A 19,116-nucleotide genomic window follows, 5' to 3' on the forward strand; every position below is an offset into this window, starting at 1 on the left:
TTTTGCAGCGGAGTTAGAAACCTGAAAGTAAGGCTTATTGTAATGAAGACGCTGATCTCAACCTTGCCATAGTGAAAGGTAAAGACGGTTGAGTTGGCAAGGAATTTTTGCAGCAAACTGTATTGGAGACAGCAGAATGTAAGGACAGCTTTCAAGTTTCACTTCTACTACATTCGTTTTAGCTCCCCCTCCAAAGGGGGTGCTTAGAAAAACCAAAGGTAATCTGGTTTCAATTACAGGCCATAAAAATAGAATTTGTGGCCAGAAATTAATTTGGAATATTTTTTATGGGGGCAGCATTGTGGGTTGTATGAGTCTTTCACCAACTTTATTGCTTTTCTTTGGTTCTGGATCTAAAATATGAATGAGTAAATAAAATGCAGTTTCCTTTTTCAAAAATAATTTAGTCTTTTTATCCCTGACACATAAATATAATCATTACCTTTTTATTTGTCTTAATTACCTCTTATAATTTTACTTTATTTCTGAGGGCTAGCCAACTTAGGCAAAATCAGAATTTCATTTGCATCGTTTTAATTTTTCAGAAGTTGATACTTTCTCTCCTTGAATTTTGCAAAGGTTATTTGATCTCTTGCAAATTCTAAATAATTAATTCTGTAGACATAGTCTGGTAAAATAACCAGGTATTTTGTTTTATTTTCTGGGGAATGGTAGTGTTTGGAATTTATTATTCAAATGGTACTTACAGGTAACTAGAAAATTGTGGCAAATAAAGCATATGTCCTAGTGGTACAAATGACTGCCAATTATGACATAAAATGGTCTATATAGTGGTAGATTTCCCCCTAAGTACCATAGAACTCCGGATTTGTGCTAAGTGCTAAAATAACCCCAAACAATAAAGCTACTACATTTAAACTGAGCATTGTAGGAATTCTCAAATGTTTTGCATGATTTTTGTGATGTGTACGTATGATTGTTTTTAAAGTGCTTTAAAAGCATTTCAGAGGTTGGCGTGGGAAGTAGACCTTGAGTGTTGTTACCTACATTCCTGCTTATGGCACTGGGCTTCCTTATTTTGTTTTTGTTTTTGTGTTTACCAAGTATGCATTGATAATATTTTATACATTCCTCCATCCCAGTGACAGTACAATTATTAGATTTAACTCAAATGTGGAACTATCATCTCATCCTGACACTTTCTCTTTTACAGACTTTGGATGGATTTGTTTTTGTGGTAGCATCTGATGGCAAAATCATGTATATATCCGAGACAGCTTCTGTACATTTAGGCTTGTCCCAGGTAGGTATTGCCTAATTTTATGTTTAACCAAAATATTAAATGAGGTGTTAGCAGATCTTGACAGCCTTATTCAACTTGAAAATGAATCGTCTGCTCTTGTGTACGAACATAATCCCACATTGCAAAATCCTCTTCTTGGGACGTCCCGCAGGGCTTCTCTTCTCCATGTTACGTTTTACTTTTTTACTTTCTTTTTCCTTTGGGGTTCATGACCAGTGCAACTTCGCCATGTCAGTCTTGTTCTGAGATTCTGTCCCATTCCCTGGACTGTCTGCTGATGTAGTAATGTTAGATGCCATTTAAAAGAGCTTCATGAAGGGAGATGTTTCAGTCCACACTTGCTGGTCCGCATGTGGTATTATGAATTGCTATGAAGCAAGAGGTAAGCTGATGTAGAGCATGGATTTCATGCAGAATGTGCTGTGGGGAGAAAGAAAGGGGAGGGGTAGATTTATGAGTGTTCACATGGAATTCAGGGTCATTTTTCCTGAGTTTTTCCAGTTCAGTGGTCGTTTCAGTAAAGCATTTTATATGCTTGTGATAGAAACTCATAAAACTCAGTTTACTACTGTTTTGCACAGCAAGGTCTTGGTTCTTTACAGCATTTAAATATTACCAATTTTTCTGGAAAAGTAGAATCATCTCCTAAAAAAGGATTCATCCCTTAGAGAAAAGAGGTGGACTCAGCTCTATCTATCCCTGTCAAGCCAAGGGTTTGATGGAGGATCTTGCTCCTGTCTGGACCTGTGGCGTGTCCGGATGGGAAGCGTCTAACTGATCAGTCCCATTCGTGTGTCTGACTTAAGCAGGGACCATGATGATGAAAGTCATATTTTTTATACCTGTAGGGACTAAATGTTTCTTTACAAGGTGAACTATCAATGATTTTTGATCACAACTGAAGACACACTGGGATTAATTGCGGATACAGCAAACTCCAGAGAGTAATCTGCATTGCACCAGTCTCCTAATGTAGTTAAGCCACAATAAAACATGCCAGTTAATGTGGCTTCAGTTTTCTCATTGAAAAACAAGATACCACACTTGGAAACCTGCATCTGGTGTATTCCTTTTATTTTTCTGCCAATACATTCTTTTTAAATTTGCCATTTGTTTACAACCTTCTCTTCCAATCCATGTCCAAGTGGATTTATATGCCTATGTATTTCTTATGCAAAGCCCTTTAAAATGAATTGCATACTTAAATTGTTTGGAAGTTTCTTTTCTTTTCCTCTTCTCTTCCTTTGAGAAACTAGGTCTCCCAGATAGTTTACTAAGGCTTGGCTCTTGCACCTGTATGACTCATGATCAGTGTACTTGTAGAATGGGAAATACTGTTGAGAATATTTACTATGTCTACATTTTTCATAATTATTATTCTCTAAATTTCTACCTTGCCCTTTTTTAAAATAATTATTCAGGGCCCTTTAGATGTACCCAGACTACTTTCTACTCCTGACTTGACCTGTGGCTAAGTAACTTTAATTGGATTACTTGCCTTTTTCAATTGTAATTTAGAAAACCTTTGATAGTTTTACAATAATGTTACAAACACAACAAAACATTTCAAATGCTTTTAAAATACCTGATCAAAAATCTTTTAAAATAGATAAAATCACTGTTAACAAATACTAAATTTAGATCTGAGCTCCCTAGCAGTCAAAGCAAAAAGGGAAATGCATTCAGTTATATAGTTTTCATTGTCTGACAGGGCAGGTACTTAACCTCCTTGAACCACAACTTAAACAATAATATAATGTCTGCTCTATCCCTCTTTCAAGATTATGGGGAGAAACTGATCAAAATGCGTATTTTATGTGATTTATAAACTATAGAGAGCTACACAAATGCCAGGCACACCCACAGTTTCATTAGAACAAAGTTGCTTCCAGTAGAGTCCTTTGGTAGGTACCTTAATAGGACCCCTAATGGGCTGCTTGGTCTTTGGAATGTCCTGGCACATCCTGAGGTGCTGTGCACAACCCAGGACAATCCAGTTCATTCAATCAGGCTGCTCAGTCTAGCATCCTGCTTCTCTCTCTGTTATTTTTCTCTTTTTATGTGGAAAATAGAATTGATTGATTATGAGCACAATAATTAAGAACGACCAAAATATTGGATAGATGACAAATATGCCTCCTGTTCGTGATTAACTCCACAGAAGGAAATCTAGGCAGAATCACAAGTAAAAGTATTATATTTCCTTTAGACCATAATGTAGCAATAAAATTTCATATCATAATTTTGAAAGAGGAGAGGGGCTGTACACTACCATTTTCCAAGAAAGTCGTAGAGATACCTTTTGTCTCTGTATTCCCAGCAGAAGGGACAGATTTTTAAAAGGTAAGTCAAACTGTGTAGAGCCAAGTGACTTTTTCTGATTTCTCAGCAGGGCTGTGTTAGCATCAGTCTGCAGCTACAAAAACACTTTAATGCCGACATGAGCCCTTGGCCAGTGTCTGGGGAGTTGTTCCACAGTGAACTGTTTAAATAAGCAGCAACAAACTTTTCTCTCCAATCTGCCTCCTGTTCATGATTAACTTCACAGAATGAAATCTAGGCAGAATCACAATGTGTATTTTTTTCTGTCTTCTTTACTTAAATAGTAAAACAAACTATTGGATAAGATGTCAAAGAGCCCACTGTTCTTTTTAAATTTCTTGCACTTTTTAGATGATTTTTATTATTGGTAAACAGGCAAATATACGAAACACAAAAACTTTATTAAAATAGGCTTGAGTGTTTTTTAAATCACGAGGGATAAAAGTGTTAATAAAATTTTACCCGGTAGTCAGAATAACCTTTTAAACAGGTTTTCTGATGAATAATGATAGTAGTAATAGCTAATATTTACATGTGCTCTTCTGTGTTCCGAGAACTTTCAATTACTCTCAGTGACATTATCTCACTGAGTAAAGACATCTTTCATGTTAATTCAGCGCTAAACTCGATGTTAAAAGATTATCGGGAACATAAGCCCCAAGGTCTGTCAAAATTGTGTGAAAATTAACAGCAAAGTAGTATTTTTTGTTTTGTTTTTGGTCTAAACCTCTAAGTAACTATCTGAATTATCTATTTGAAGGTATAAAAATGATTCTTTATATGTTATAAGCCCATCTCCATTTAAAACGTTTTATTAAACTTTAAAATGTGCTAGAATAAAAAATCTACTTCATATGGCAAAGTTTATTAGTTTATTTGCGCTTTTAAACTGGTAAACATGTGATCGTTGCTGTCAAAATGTGACTCTAAAAAAATGACAGAGACGTCCATGAAATGCAAGTTGTTTCCTCAGCCCAGAGTCCAAGTGTTGGGAAACAGAGGCGAGCTTCTGGCCTGACAGTTTCACTTGGTGTATGCATACGCACATAAAACTTAGAGGCAAATTTGAATCTATTTGGATGAGATAGAGTTGGGGAAGTAATCTTTTCCTACACACATTTATTAAATGATTAGTTCCATCTTTTTTTTTGGTTAATGCAATTATTTTTCTTGTATTTGAGGAAGGAAAAAAAGCCCCATGTAGCTGCTGTATACATTTTAAAGCATCTTTGTATTAAATTTCCTCACCAAGGTTGCATGTGTTATGTAGCATCTAGGTAACTAATATACATATTCAAATAAATATAGATGTGTATGAAATAGCTGTTTTAGACACATGAAAAAATGTCATAGTCGAGATTGCTGCCAGAAACAACCATAAAAATATCAGTGGTGGTGTTTGGAGGGAAGAGACCTAATCCTTTCACTTTTGAGATGAAGAGAAAAGACAGCATATTATGTTTGTTGACATAACTTGAACCCTGAAACCCAAACCGCCTTATTTTAAAGCGCTTAATTTACCATACTCAGCAAAACCCCCCAAACAGAGTAACGTGCGTTTTCAGAGCGCCAGTGACTCTGCCCTTCCACACAGAATATAGCCATTTAGTGCTGTATTTATCATACGTAGTTTTCTTGGCAGGAAGAAAAGCTATTCAGCAAAACATAAAAAAGCTCTTAGTAGGAAAGTCATCCATTTTGTAGTTAGCAGGGTTTTACAAACATTAAAATATCACATCGAGGGTCTGTTTTAATAAGGCTGATGTATGAGACCTGGGGAGTTTTATAGCGACAACTATAATTTTTTTTTTTTTTAGTGAGGTAGTCGGATTTCTTTCAGCGTTCAAAAGCACGAACAGATATGTAAATACAGGAAACACCATGTCAACCATAATTTTGAGTTAAGGTCAGCCCTGGTTTATCATTCCAAAATTTGTTCTTTAAAAACATTTCCGTTATTTGAAGGCTGTTTTACTTCCTAGACAGCATGAGAGTTGTCCCATTCTTTTTATAAAGGACCCGAGTCTTCAGAAAGCCACGCCTTCCATCCCTGCATCCTCACTCGTGGTCTTCAACGCATGTGATGAGAGTGGGAACTTTGAAAACAGAGGAGCTACTTTGGGATTAAAATGCAAATCTAATCCTTAGTAAGCACAGATGGAAGTCTTTCTGCAAGTATATGAAGACGTTTCTCTCAAAAGACACCAGTTACTTTTTCCTAAAAAAGGACTTTGAGCAAATCAGAATTATCATTTTCCCCTAAAAATGTGGGGAAGGGAGAAATGAGAGGCCAATACGAAAATTTTCTATTTTGTTATTTTTTTTTATCTTTAAAACAAGCCATTGAAATTGTGAATCAATAAAAAAAATTTTTTAAATAGCTAGCTCTCTTGTTTGTCAGCCTAAATCACGCCCCACCTTGACAGAGCTTCACGGTGAATCCCCGATGCTGTCCCAAATGGCTGGCTTAAATGTACCTGTTTATTTAAACTTTTTAAGGATTAACAGGAATGACTTGAAAGAAAAAATGTTTAGTTTTTACTCTTTTTTTTTTTTTTTTTAAACGAAATCGTGTAATAACTCTTCACAGAAGCAAGTCTCCGTTTGGGTCCATAGGACGGTGCCAGGTTTGGGAGGCGGGTTTTAAGCAGGAGTTAGGGAGATTTCGGTGATAGGATTCTCTCTCTTGCTCTGTTTGCATAATATTGGAAAGAAGCATTCCATGAATAATGCAGAAAAAAGAACTGTGAAAGCCGTTTTAGGACAAGATTGCTTAGCAGGCCAGAGCATAATTTATCCTGAACAAAAAGGCAACTCACCCATCCTCTTAACAAATTGGAAGGGCTGGCTCAGAGGAGTGGCGTAAATCACTTCGCTGCTCCAGGAGCCTTGGTCCCAAGTAGAGAGCTGACGGCCTACATGCTAATTTGGATGGTGGCTCCCAGGAGAACTTCTCCATTAAGCCTCTGGCCGGGCTGCCCTGCCGTGTGAGATGGCACCGTCAGGGCGGCTTTTTAGATGATCATGTCGATGGGGAGCAATAAGCCTCCCAGTGAAATCTGCAACGAGACATACTTAAAAATAACAAGGGGGTGGCTGGGGACAAGACACTCCACAAGCCGCCTTTTGCCGTCTTAGGTTACCCTCCCTGCTTGGGGCAGGGCTGAGAAGGAACCTTCGGACCCACCCAAGTCTCTTTGCCACCCAAGGCAGTTTTTCACGTACTTTGGCTGATTGTGGAAGAATTCCTATCACTGCCCCTGGGGCTCCCCTGAAAAACACTGAGGTATGCTGACTCACTGTCTTTGGCTGCCACCCCCTGTGCTATTGACTGTAGCTCCATAGCTGCGGTCCTCAACCCCTGGCCAAGGACCCGTACTGATCTGGTCCGTGGCCTGTTAGAACCGGGCTACACAGAAGGAGGTGAGTGGAGGTGAGCGCCAGCGAAGCTTCATCTGTATTTACAGCCGCTCCCCATCGCTCGCATCACTGCCTGAGCTCCGCCTCCTGTCAGATGAGCAGCAACATTAGATTCTCATAGAAGCACGAACCCTACTGTAAACCGTTCATGCGAGGGATCTAGGTTGTGCGCTCCTTATGAGAATCTAATGCCTGATGACCTGAGGTGGAGCTGAGGCGGTGATGCTAGCGCTGGGGAGTGGCTGCAAATACAGATTATCATTAGCAGAGAGGTTTGACTGCACAACAAATGTAATGTGCTTGAATCATCCCCAAACCTTCCCCTCCCCTTGCCCCCACCATCCGCAGAAAAATTGTCTTTCATGAAACTGGTCTCTGGTGCCAAAAAGGTTGGGGACTGCTTCTCTGTAGGATCCACCCACCACTGCTCAGAAGGCTGCTCTGATGATGGTAGTTTCTGGAACATTCTGTGTCACTGCCCCTCTTAAGGTGGTTGAGGGGGCCCAGGTCTTGAGACTCTGTGTCATCTCCTTTCCTGGCACTTATGTTTGGAGAACATTCGAAAGGTTCTCAAGGTTGGGAATCAGGCCACCAGGGACCTCTGTGTACAAATCATAACTAGGATGTTTTCCTGGAGCCACTCATTCCTGCAAAGCAGCGTCCGGTCCAACATGGACATGGCGTCCGCCATGGGCTGTGTCTGGAAGTAGGTGCCTGAAGCTTGGGGCAGCAACGCCAGGAAATAATCCCCATACAGTGTGGCTATCTGGAGCGGGCCCAAACCCTCCTGCTGGTCACGCAAAGACCTGGCCACACCCCTGGGTGGGAGCCACAGAATTAGCACAGTCATCATGGCCCAGGAAGGCCAGAGACACATTTCTGGCAACGTGAGAGAGGCCTGGCAGTGCCTGAGGGGCAGGGCTCAGAGCTGATGAAGAAAAGGCCTTTGTCAGAGCTCACACCCTCCCCAAGTGTGCCCTGGTTCCTGGCTGGTCAGCCTCTGTGTGGACAGAGCTCTTGCAGGGAGCGTGGGCTGGACCTGAGCTGAGGGGACTCCTGGCTGGCCAGTCCCCTCAGATAGCAAGTGAGGGAAGGACAGAGCCCCCGGCATGGGCCTGTGTCAAGCCGCCTCCTGTACGAAGGATGTTGCCCAGGCCATTAGCGTCCTCATCTTCTCCATCTTCACTTGCTAGTCCTTCCTGCCAAGGACTCTCTGGGCTCTAAGCTCAAGCCTCAGCTTTCTAGCCCTTTTAGAAAGTGTGGGAGACTGTTCAGATCTCTGCTGAAGAAGAAAACTGTTTCTGCATTTGGCAAAGGTGTGGGCTGTGAGCAGAGATCAAAGTCCTGTCCCTGGCAAGGTGCATACCTGTGACACACCTTGCCCTTCCCCCTGCGCCAGTCCCAGAGAGGCTGGTGGCATTTCTGACCCTTCCCTTCTGCTGCAGGTGGAGCTGACCGGCAACAGTATTTATGAGTACATCCACCCTTCCGACCACGACGAGATGACTGCTGTCCTCACTGCCCACCAGCCTCTGCACCATCACCTGCTCCAAGGTATCTCCTCCAGAGCAAAGAAACCAGAATAAAGACAAGACGATGTTCTGGAATGGGACCCAAGGGCTTTGATTCTCAAGGGAACGTGACTAGGGCTGCCCAGCTCAGGTCTCTCGGCAAACACACGACACCCCCTGAGGGGGGATTGGCATTCACGTCTTTGTCTTTTAAACCAACAGTGATTGCGATTCTGTTACCTGCCAGAGATGGTGTTTGGTGCTGGGTAGGAGACAAAATTGGTGCCAGCCTGCCCGCCTAATGTGCTCTTGGTTCAGAATTCCACAGTGTTGGGTCTAGACTGTGGAGGCTGAGGATTGAACTCACAGGGGTAGGGGTGTCTGAGAAACTGCATGGGGAAAATTACATCTGTGTTTCCTCTAGTTGAAATTTAGCATTTCCTTTGCTTATGATTGTAGACAATGAACCATCTTAGGATCACTGCTACCTGTGGCTTTGCCAACAAGAGAAATCAGATACTTGCATATCACATTGAAGTTTTTGTGGATATTTAAACATATCACTTATGCTAATGCCTACTTCAAAATTCTTTGAGTTATGAGACCTGCTACTTAATTTTGTTATTTACATAGTAATAAAGCAGCACATTTATATCCATATCACTATGTGTTTAAATATTTTGATAACTATTTTCCAATAGTCGCTTTTTTTGGTGATCTTATGTATTTTGTGCATTTAAAAACATTATTTCCAGTAGGGATCTGTAGGTTTTGTGCCATGCTCATTACACTGATGATGCCTTAAATTACAATTGTGTTGAGTGCTAGGAAGATACAGAAGAACTTATTCCGGGGGCCCTGGCCTTTGAACTCCCGCCAGCAGTCCACTGAGGCCAACAGGCCTGCTGACTAACGGGCGCTGTGTGTGCTTTGGACCACACTACCCAACTTGGCCAAAATACCCCAGTGGAACAAAATGCAAAAGAGGAAACTTCAAGAGCAATGAGAATGGGGTAGCTAGCCACAGAATAAAATGAGCTGCCTTTTTATTGCTCTTCTGGGAAGGGTCATTCTGAGGCTAGGAAGAGAGAATACCGAATTGCACACTCAGTAGCCAAACCCCTTGCAGATACAGCTCTGTGGCTTTAGAAATGGTCATTGGAGTCTATTCCTTCCCAAGGAGAGAGAAGGGCATGTTGGTTCCCGAGATGAGTTGGGGGGCTTAGTTGCAGCCATGGTCTGTGACATCCTTGGAGATGACATGGCTGCACACGTTAAAGTGAATAATGACTCTGAAGAAGTAATTTCTAACAAAGTGAGGACGAGGCTAGAACATCACACCTGAATCTAATTCTTTCACTTGGGGTGGTTTTAAAGCTGGACAAAGACAACAAGAGTCTTAGAGAATTCCTTAGAGCTTCGTGTTGTTATTGTTTTTTAAAAATTGCTCAGTATACCGATTGGGTGGGAGTGGGCTTTCTCCCATGAGCCCTGGTTTCTTTTTACTCTTCCTGTGTCATAGCCTCTAAAAAATCATTTATAAAATGAAGGAAGATGAGCCTTGGGAATGTCATGGGGGCCTTCTACCCCCGTTTCTGTGGGCTTCAAGTCTGAGGCGTACACAAGGAGAAGCCACAGCCAGCTGAGGGGTGTGGGGCTTGAGGTTCCTCAGATGCTCATTTGCAGAGTTGATTTTCTGCATCCGAACTGTCCCCTGTTGTTATACCATAAATGCAGGGGAAATGGGCTCTCTGGAGACCCAGACTGGGTAGTTCATTACCGGATGATGTTTTTTAGACCTGAGCTTCCACACCTCCATGCTTATCTGGAAGTGGTTCCGACAGGTGGCCATGTTAGAGGGAAGCCTTATGCCCACAGGTGCCAGCTGCAGGGGAATTGTGGGTAAAATATGGCAGCCTCTCCCACTAGGGCAGGGAGTGGCTCTCTGAGGGGATTCCTTAGCTTCCATAAGGCAGTGCCCTCAGGGAGGGTGGAAGACCTTGCTTCCATTCCTAGTGGTAACCTTTCTTTAAAGATTAATTTATCAAGCTCTAGCAAATGGCTGTTTATTTGGAGCGGAGTGACCTTCCCTTACAGGGGTGCAGGGGTGTCTCTATTTGTGTCTCAGAGTGCTCGTCTCCCTTACTAACGCAGGGGTGTTTCCTTAGGAGACTCATCTGCATCTACACTAGGGAGGTCAGCGATGTGCGTGGGGCCTGTGAAGGAAAAGAGTCTGAGAGGGCAGCGGAGAGCTCTGGAGAGACAGACAGGGAGGTGGCCCTTCCAGGGCTGGAAATGAGGGCACAGGCGTTGATCTTACCAAGCCGGGTCACACTCAGGATCTGCTACTCTGAGAGAGGTCAGACACTTCTGGGCCTTCCTGGTAGCTCAGACACCCACCTCTGGGCTGGCCAACATGGGTTCTGCTGGTGCCAAGCCACCCTGTGGCCTCCGGGACGGGCCATGGGCAGGTGGGACTCTATGGGGCCCACCCCTTGACTCAAGGGTGGCCTTGTTTCAGGGGCCTTCCTTTGCAGTCGTGGAGGCCACACCAGGACTGGGCTGGTCTCTCCCCTCCCCACACAGATCTTGCCCACGGGTGGCAGATTTCTGGGTCAGGGGCTGGGCACACACAGAGGAGGCCTCTGGCTGCTGGATCTGGCCCTGGGAATACATCGATGATGTCGGGAGGAACTGGTGGGACAGTTGCCAACCTAACCTCGCTCCTGCTTGCAGAGTACGAGATGGAGAGGTCATTCTTTCTTCGAATGAAGTGTGTCTTGGCGAAAAGAAATGCGGGCCTGACCTGCAGTGGATACAAGGTACGAGGAGCTGCAGTGGGGGGAGGAGCTGGCGGTGGGTCTTCACGTGGGTTTTACACTTTGCTTCACGCTCAAGAGTGTCCGCAGAAGGGAAGGTTCAGGAACCCAAACGTGTCATTCCCACCGCTGTAGAACTCTCTAGCAACGCGGCACACGGCCGCTTAGGAGGCAGGTGCTGGGGCTGGCATTTTGGAAGGATGTTCCAGGCTGACTGGAATTCATTGTGTAAGACCAGGAATCAGAGTGGCTTAGGGTCGCTTTTACCTTGGCACTTAGCACGCAGGCCAGTCCCACTACAGCAGCTGCCCCCGGAGCTTACTGAGAATCCACATTCCAGGTCAGGGCCCAGTGAGTATTCACAGCATAGACATTTGCTCTGAGCCTTGGAACGTCCCCCAAATCCACTGCTGCCACTGAAGGTGTGCATGGCAGTAATGACAGAGCCCATCCCAGGGTACAAAGGAGAGCTCCCTCTGCAGCATCTCATCCCGTCCATTGCTTTCCTTCTTTCTTTCTTTTTTTTGTGGGGGCGGGTAGAGTGCCATGGTGTCATCCTAGTTCACATCAACCTCAGAGTTCTGGGCTCAAGCGATCCTCCTGCCTCAGCCTCCCGAGTAGCTGGAACTACAGGCATGCGCCACGATGTCCGGCTAATTTTTTTCTATTTTTAGTAGAGACAGGGTCTTGCTCTTGCTCAGGCTGGTCTCGAACTCCTGAGCTCAACAGGTTTCTCCCGCCTTGGCCTCCCAGAGTGCTAGAATTACAGGTGTGAGCCACTGCAACTGGCCCAGTCCATTTAATAAAGCGTCACACCAGCCCTTTGAAATGAGTAGCAGTGGTCCCATTTTACAGTCAAGGACTGGAGCTGAGAGGAGGGAGAAGGGCTGGCCAGGCTGAGTAGCCGAGCTGGGACCTTCGAACCCGGTCTGTGCTCCTCCCTGGCTGCGTTTCTCTGCCAGACATCTCAGCGTGCTCTGGTTAATTCCAGAATCCAGGAGTAGGTCACCCACTGGAGACGGCTGGCAGTATTGTGCCTCTGCAGAGTCAGCCACTCCCGCTGGAGGGATAGGTTGGGAGAGGTCCAGCTGAGCAGTCCTTCCACCCTCTGTCCCCTCCCTGGACCCCTCACCCTCCTCCCAGGGGGTTTCACTGCTTCCTCTTCCACCTCGGAGGACGGAGGTTGTAACCATCTCGCTGGAGCTGGAGGCTGCTGGGAACCTTCTGCTGGGAGCGTTTGCCCCTTAGAAAAGGAGGGACGAGGGTGCAGTCAGAGAGAGGGAGCACTGGAGCCTTCGTTCTGTCTTTCTGGAATGCCCCACCCCAGCCCCCCATCCTAGGGTGTGCCTCCCCCTTATCCCCCTCCACTCTCTCCTTTGATCTTCCCCTGGCTCTGTTTTTGTAGTTGGGGGCTACATTTCTTATTCGTTGTCCCCAACTCTAAGCCTCTTTAGGCCAGGGCGGGGGGCCCCCAGCACTGCCCCTGCACCCAGTAGACATTCTTCAGGGGCACTTGGGTCTTCACTTGTTTCTGCTACGTATAAACTGTCCATCTGTTAATCTGAAGCAACACATCTCACCTATCTTGTCCTCAGTTTCCTTGTCAGTAAAATGGGAGAATAGACCAGAAAGATTTTGAGATTTGTTCCAGCTCTAAAGACTGTGAATCCTGGAGGAAGGGTTTTTGCAAAAGAGCTTTAAGGCTAAGATAGTAGCTGTTCCTCACTGCTGTCATGATGATCTTATGATGATTTTACTGACTGTAACTTGTGTAAATGCTTCCAGTAGCGGGGCTTCAGGCTGCGTTGATGTTGCTGTTTGGTGCTGGAACATAGTGCATCTCCCCTGTGTGATTTGGGGCTATATTAATTGGAAGCACTTCTATTAATATGTAGCCACTCTGGCTTATTGTTTGTTAGGAGGGGGATAAAATCTTGACTTATAAGTAAATAAATAAAAATACATTAAAAATGAAGATTTTAAACAAGTTTACTGGAAGAGTTCTTAATTTACTGGAGTGATATAGCATGTCCAGTGATACGGACGTCAAATTCAGTGCCATGGGAAGCTGGTAAGCGTCATGGTTACTGCAGTGAGCATCAGGGAACAAATGGCTAATGCTCCAAAATGCCTTTGTTGTGTTATCTAATCATAACCAAGTTAATTATGCATAAATCTGTCACATATCAGAGAGCCCTAATTTGTGGACTTACTTATAGTCAATTGGATAAAACGACCCTTATCCTTTATTGTGATACTGTTTCCTAAGAAAGAAGCACAGCTCTTCATTTCTCCTGAGCAATGAACCGGATGTCTATCAGCACATCGGCCGCACAGCTGAGTACAGGCTGGGCTGGGGAATTCCAGCACCTTCAAGAACCAAAGACTGACCCTGCCCTCCTCTCGCCCAGGTCATCCACTGCAGCGGCTACTTGAAGATCAGGCAGTATATGCTGGACATGTCCCTGTACGACTCCTGCTACCAGATCGTGGGGCTGGTGGCCGTGGGCCAGTCGCTGCCGCCCAGCGCCATCACGGAGATCAAGCTGCACAGTAACATGTTCATGTTCAGGGCCAGCCTCGACCTGAAGCTCATATTCCTGGACTCCAGGTGAGTTCGGCACCTGCTGCCACCGCCGCTGTGGACTTCTGGGAGATAATGACGGTGGAAATGGGCCCTTGAGAGCTGAGATAGGAAGCCAGATAGATCGTAACAAGGAGGAAGTTGTACTAAGAATGCGTGTTAATCAGAAAGGATCTAGTGAAGCCAAGTACTGAGAGAATTAATGTCAGCCTTAGGACTCAGGGACTTGTTTTATTTTATTTATGTCTTTATGTTTGAATCATCTCACTGGAGTTTGAAACGGAAATATGTGTTGTGGGCACAAGTTAGCCTTTTTTGAAGGCCTGTGATGTGAGAATTCTGCCTCCTGTCTCTGCCAAGTTGGTAGGACTTCAGAGCCAACAGTTTCCACGCTGAGCGGTGTGTGTGTGCGGAGGGGCCTTCCCACTCGGGCTAGTGTGTTGCCATCGGAGCTGTGACAGCCACCGCAGGGCTGAGGCTGGGAGCAGAGAGGTCACCTTCTCTGGGGGACACTCTGACCGCAGCTCAGCCGGGGCCTGTCTGCGTCTAGGCTGGGACAGAGGCGTCGGGGCAGACCCTGCTCTTGAGGCCCGCATGGGAGGAGCCTTGGGTCCCCCCCACCCCCCGGGGCAGACTGCGCTCCTGACAAGTTTTTTTTTTTTTAATTTTATTTTATTTTTATTGGCAAATAACTGCGTATATTTGTGAGTCACAGTGTGGTGTTTCGGTACACGTTTACATCGTGGGATGAGCAAAGCCCTCCCAAGTCTGGAGGCCGCACGTGAGCCGGGCCTCTCCCATGTTCCCATCTGTAGAGGAGCAGAGCTGCCACCCACTCGCTGCCCACCGGGCTGCAAAGCGAGACGAAGTCACGTAACAGATGGGGGCATCACCCGCAGTGGAAGCAGCCTCTTTCACCTGCGCCGCCGCTCCGTTGGCCGGCCGGCCTCCTTGGCTGTACAGGCGGAATGAGCGGTCAGAGACCCCACTCCTGGCTCCGGCTGCGCGCTGAGATTTCCAGGGCAAAAGATACATGCGTTTTGTTTTCTGTATGTCCTGAAGCCAAGATCTACCAATATTTTCCTTTTTTCTTTTTCTTTGTTGTGGTAAAATACATATCCCATAAAATTCGTCGTTGTAACCACTTATGATGCTTTATTGAGAAAAAAACAAATCCACCTGGTGAGAGGTGAGAGGTGAAGGTATGAATTGGTCTAGCTCATTGTTAATGCACCTCAGAGCCACGCAAAGGCTGCGAAATGACGAGAGTGGGATTACGGGGTCACCGTCATCTTTCCCAAAACACCAAGCAAGAGTAGACATAACTCTTTGGGGAAAGCTGCCAGCACCTTTGCGACGGCCAAATGCGGACAAACGCTGCTTCCCTGCCATGCAGAGGGCGGGACCTGCGGGGACAGGAGGCTGAGCCAGCTGCTGCAACACCAGGCCAGGCCGGGTATGCGGGGACAGGGGCCGTCCGTCCTTCCTGACTCAGATGCTGCTTCTGAGAGGAGGCTGGAAGAAAATCGGCTAAGGTCGTGATTGAAGACATCTGGGAAGATCCAACTGGTTTCTTATCTCCTAGTTTTTCTCTGAGAAAACCCCTGAGACCCCATAAATTTTCTGGAAGAGGAAAGAAGAGGGTCTCCCCAGAGGAGAGACTCAGGTCTTTTCAAGGTATTCAATCCGCTCAGCTTTGAAATGCTGCAAAGCGTGTAGAGAGGTTCCTTGGAAGCCAGACTGCTGCCCGAGGGGCCTCAGACCAGCTCCTGGGCCTCAGGGGGTGGGGGCTGCACCCCTGAAGTGAGTAGAAAAGAAGGGTGGCGATCTTGAAGGAGACTTCCTCTCTCCCCCAGAACCCTGCAGTTGTCCCTGCTAAGTATCAGGAAGCTTCTAGCAATGTCTGGAGGCCTTTTCTGAACTCCAGTCACCTGGGAGAGGCTTACCAGGTCAGAAGAGTGCTGGAAGAATCCCTCCCAGTCACTAGGGTCGGTCGGGCTGTCATAGCTCAGACAGGACAGTCCCCCTTCAACCAGGGGGCCGGGCCCTAGGCCGGTGCAGCACTGGGAGGACGGCGAGTGGCAGGCAGGGTGGAGATGTCACCGCCGTGTCCAAACGCCAGGAGCCAGGCAAGGGCTTGGCCCGAGGCCCAGCAGTCCTGAGTCGCAGGAGCGAGGGTGGTGGGCTGGCCGGCACCCCACGCAGCGCAGCCCCAGACACAACTGAACTCGGCATAACCTGAAATTTGGTTCATAGGGGTTTTGTGGTATTTCACTTTGAAACTGTAGCTGATGCTTTTGCTAAGGATGGGTGAACACAGCCGTGTTTGGGGTTTGGCAGATCCCTCTGACAGGTCTTCAGACACTAGAGGTTTGGGAAAAACGGGAGGGCATCCTGCCAAACCTTTCGATTTCCCTTTAATTTTTAAAGCCGGTGTGTACTTTGATGAGAAACTTAATACATGTGTTTCTGATTCATTTACACGTTTGGGGCCGTTGTTCTGTAGCTTTGTATCCAAAGGGTCTGGGAAGCCTCTGTCATTCCCACCCCATAGAGATGCCTGTTTTTATTTTGGGGGGAAGCCAGATGGCTCAATTTTCCTGCCACACAGAGTTAGACTCCAATGGGGCTGGAAGTTCTAGGTGGCCCTTAGACAAGTCCCTTGAGCCCTGAATGGCCCTGGACTGTGCGGGGTCCCCCTGCTCCCCTGTCTCCTTCCCACCCTAAAGGACCACCACGGAAATGTGCACCCCAAATAGCCAGCGACTCCAGGGAAACACGAGGCACGCTGAGATTTACGACCCAAAGCCGAGCAGAACTCAACAGAAAGGGGAGCGGGTTAAAGAACGAAAGTGAGGTCAGGTTTCCCGGTTTAACTTACAGCCAGCGTTTCCTACCCCGGCAAGCAGGGCCCCCAACCCCAGCCTTCCTCAGGTCCCCCAGCTCACGGCGACCCCAGGACTGACTCCGCACCGTGCGTGCCTCCTCTGGAAGCCCTTCTTGTCCCTCTCTTTCATCTGTTCTTGAATATCTGTCACCAAGATGTTCAGGGCCACCTCCTCCCAGGGCACGGTTCCCAGCTCAGTTGCCCAAAGCCTGGGAAACCAGACCAGAATTGCCACATGCAATTTTCACCTACGGTCGGAGCAATCCCGATGTGAGTGACGATGTGGTCTTGGACGCTGAGAGCCACTTTTCTTCAAAGAGCTGAAGTGGAAAATTAATATGCCTGGGCTTGATGAGAATACAGAGGGTCATGTCATAAAAGCACTGGGAAAAAGCTTCCATTTCTCCAGAGAGCTTAAGGCTTTCCTGGCAGTCACAGTATCTCAGGTCGTTAGACTATTTTCTGGGGGGTCCGCAACAATGCCCCACTGATAGGAGGCTTAAATACCTTCGGTTATTCCATAATTCCTATTAGCAGGAAGCAGCCAACCACAGCATCCTGGGACCACCTGTGTGGGTCAACGGTGTCCACGCTCACACACGCAACAGCCAAGATGTGCACACGAGTGTCCATCAACGGAGGGACGGATAAACGAAATGTGTATCTGCATCAGTTAGAATATTATTCTGCCCTAAGAAATACTGACACATGGGACATGGATGAACCTTAAAAACATCATGCTCAGTGACACCAGACTCTAAAGGCCACATATCGCATCATTCGACTCACACGAAACATCCAGAAGATACAAATGCACAGAGGCGGAAAGTAGAATAGACGTTACCAGGGGCTGGCGGGGGGGGGGGGGCAGTTAGTGTTTAATAGGGACAGAGTTTGTTTGGGCTGATGGAAAACCTCTGGAAACCTCTGGAAAGGGACAGTGGTGATGGTTACACAACAGTGTGAGTGTGCTCAGTGCCACTTAGTTGTACGGTTAAAAATGGTTAAATGGTCCGTTTTATGTTATGTATGTTTTACCACCATTTAAAAAGAGGTTCACACAGGATTCTCCCCCAGAGGCCCCCAGAGTGGGCTCCTTCTCACCGTGGCGGCTTTCTTCCTGTGTCGGTGTCAAAGTTCACTTGAAATATTCTCAGATAAGCTTAACCTTGGAAAAGGCTGCAATTTTAAGCCATCCCAAACATTCTCCTAGCCAGTGGTCTCAGAAGAACATTCCTGCCCATGAAGAGTGCTACGTCCTGCACTGGGGCTAGAGTTCAAAGTCTTTCTTCTTGTAAAAAAGATCATTCTCAGTTTCCAAAATCAACATGGCCCCCCTGAGCCTTTTAGCACTTGATTAGTTGGCAAAACCAATATTAGTTTAAAGGAAAGGCGACCTGCAGAGCAGCAGCTCACCGAGCCGCCGTCCTCCCCCAGGGTGACCGAGCTGACGGGGTACGAGCCACAGGACTTGATCGAGAAGACCCTGTACCACCACGTGCACGGCTGCGACGTGTTCCACCTCCGCTACGCACACCACCTCCGTGAGTAGCACGCCCACCCCCAGCCGTGGGAGGTAGCTCCTCGGGGCAGGGGTCGGGGGGAATTGTCCCTTTGGTTTGGTGCAATGACCGTCCATGGCATACACGTGAACCCTAAACCTCAAGCATCACTTCTCCACCCCTTGCTTAAGTACAGCTACCTGTGGTCGTGCTCAAGCATCCATGCGCACCTTTTCACGGAACCTCTGGCAGGTGTGGGATGGTTCAGATGTCACCTGGGTTCTAGATTGTGCATTTGGAACCTAAACTTTGCTGTGACGTCTGGACACCAGTTGTAAATAACAGCAACAATAGGAGAACTGATCCGTAATGGGGTCCTTACTATTGCCGGACACTGGTTTAAGGGATTAAATAAATTAGCAACCCAGCGAGGGAGATTCTTATGGCCATGATCCTCGTTTTACCATTGAGGATGCTGAGGTCCAGAGAGGGTAAGCCACTTGCTCACAGTCACACAGAGGGGAGGTGGCAGAGCTGGGGAGGCTCAGGGGAGGCCACCGTTCCATGATGTGAGGAGTCAGCATGGAAAGAGTAGACGAACACTGATTCGATTTGCTGATGGAGGCAGTTTGGGAACATCTGGGTTTAGGGGATGTGCTCTAGTCACTAAAGTGTTTAAAGAAGTGACATTTTTCTTTTAAAATCCAAATTAAGGCAGAAAATAACTTGGATAGAGTGAAATACCCAATCTTCTTGTCAATACCCCATCCTCATGCCAATGGCCGATCCATGGGTGCTTTTTAATGG

General features: G+C 46.4%; 1 protein-coding gene across 1 annotated transcript in view; it reads left to right on the plus strand.

Moving 5' to 3' along the window:
* SIM2 (single-minded family bHLH transcription factor 2) overlaps positions 1-19,116 on the plus strand; it is a 43,916-nt gene that overhangs the window by 12,043 nt on the left and 12,757 nt on the right. The window contains exons 3-7 of the mRNA XM_012640092.1: positions 1,175-1,264; positions 8,452-8,560; positions 11,254-11,339; positions 13,748-13,947; positions 18,245-18,351. Coding sequence (XP_012495546.1) covers positions 1,175-1,264; positions 8,452-8,560; positions 11,254-11,339; positions 13,748-13,947; positions 18,245-18,351 — 592 coding nt within the window. The remainder of the gene's footprint in view (positions 1-1,174; positions 1,265-8,451; positions 8,561-11,253; positions 11,340-13,747; positions 13,948-18,244; positions 18,352-19,116) is intronic.

This window comes from Propithecus coquereli, unplaced genomic scaffold (genome assembly GCF_000956105.1).
Source record: "Propithecus coquereli isolate 6110/MARCELLA unplaced genomic scaffold, Pcoq_1.0 Scaffold148, whole genome shotgun sequence".
NCBI lineage: Eukaryota > Metazoa > Chordata > Mammalia > Primates > Indriidae > Propithecus > Propithecus coquereli.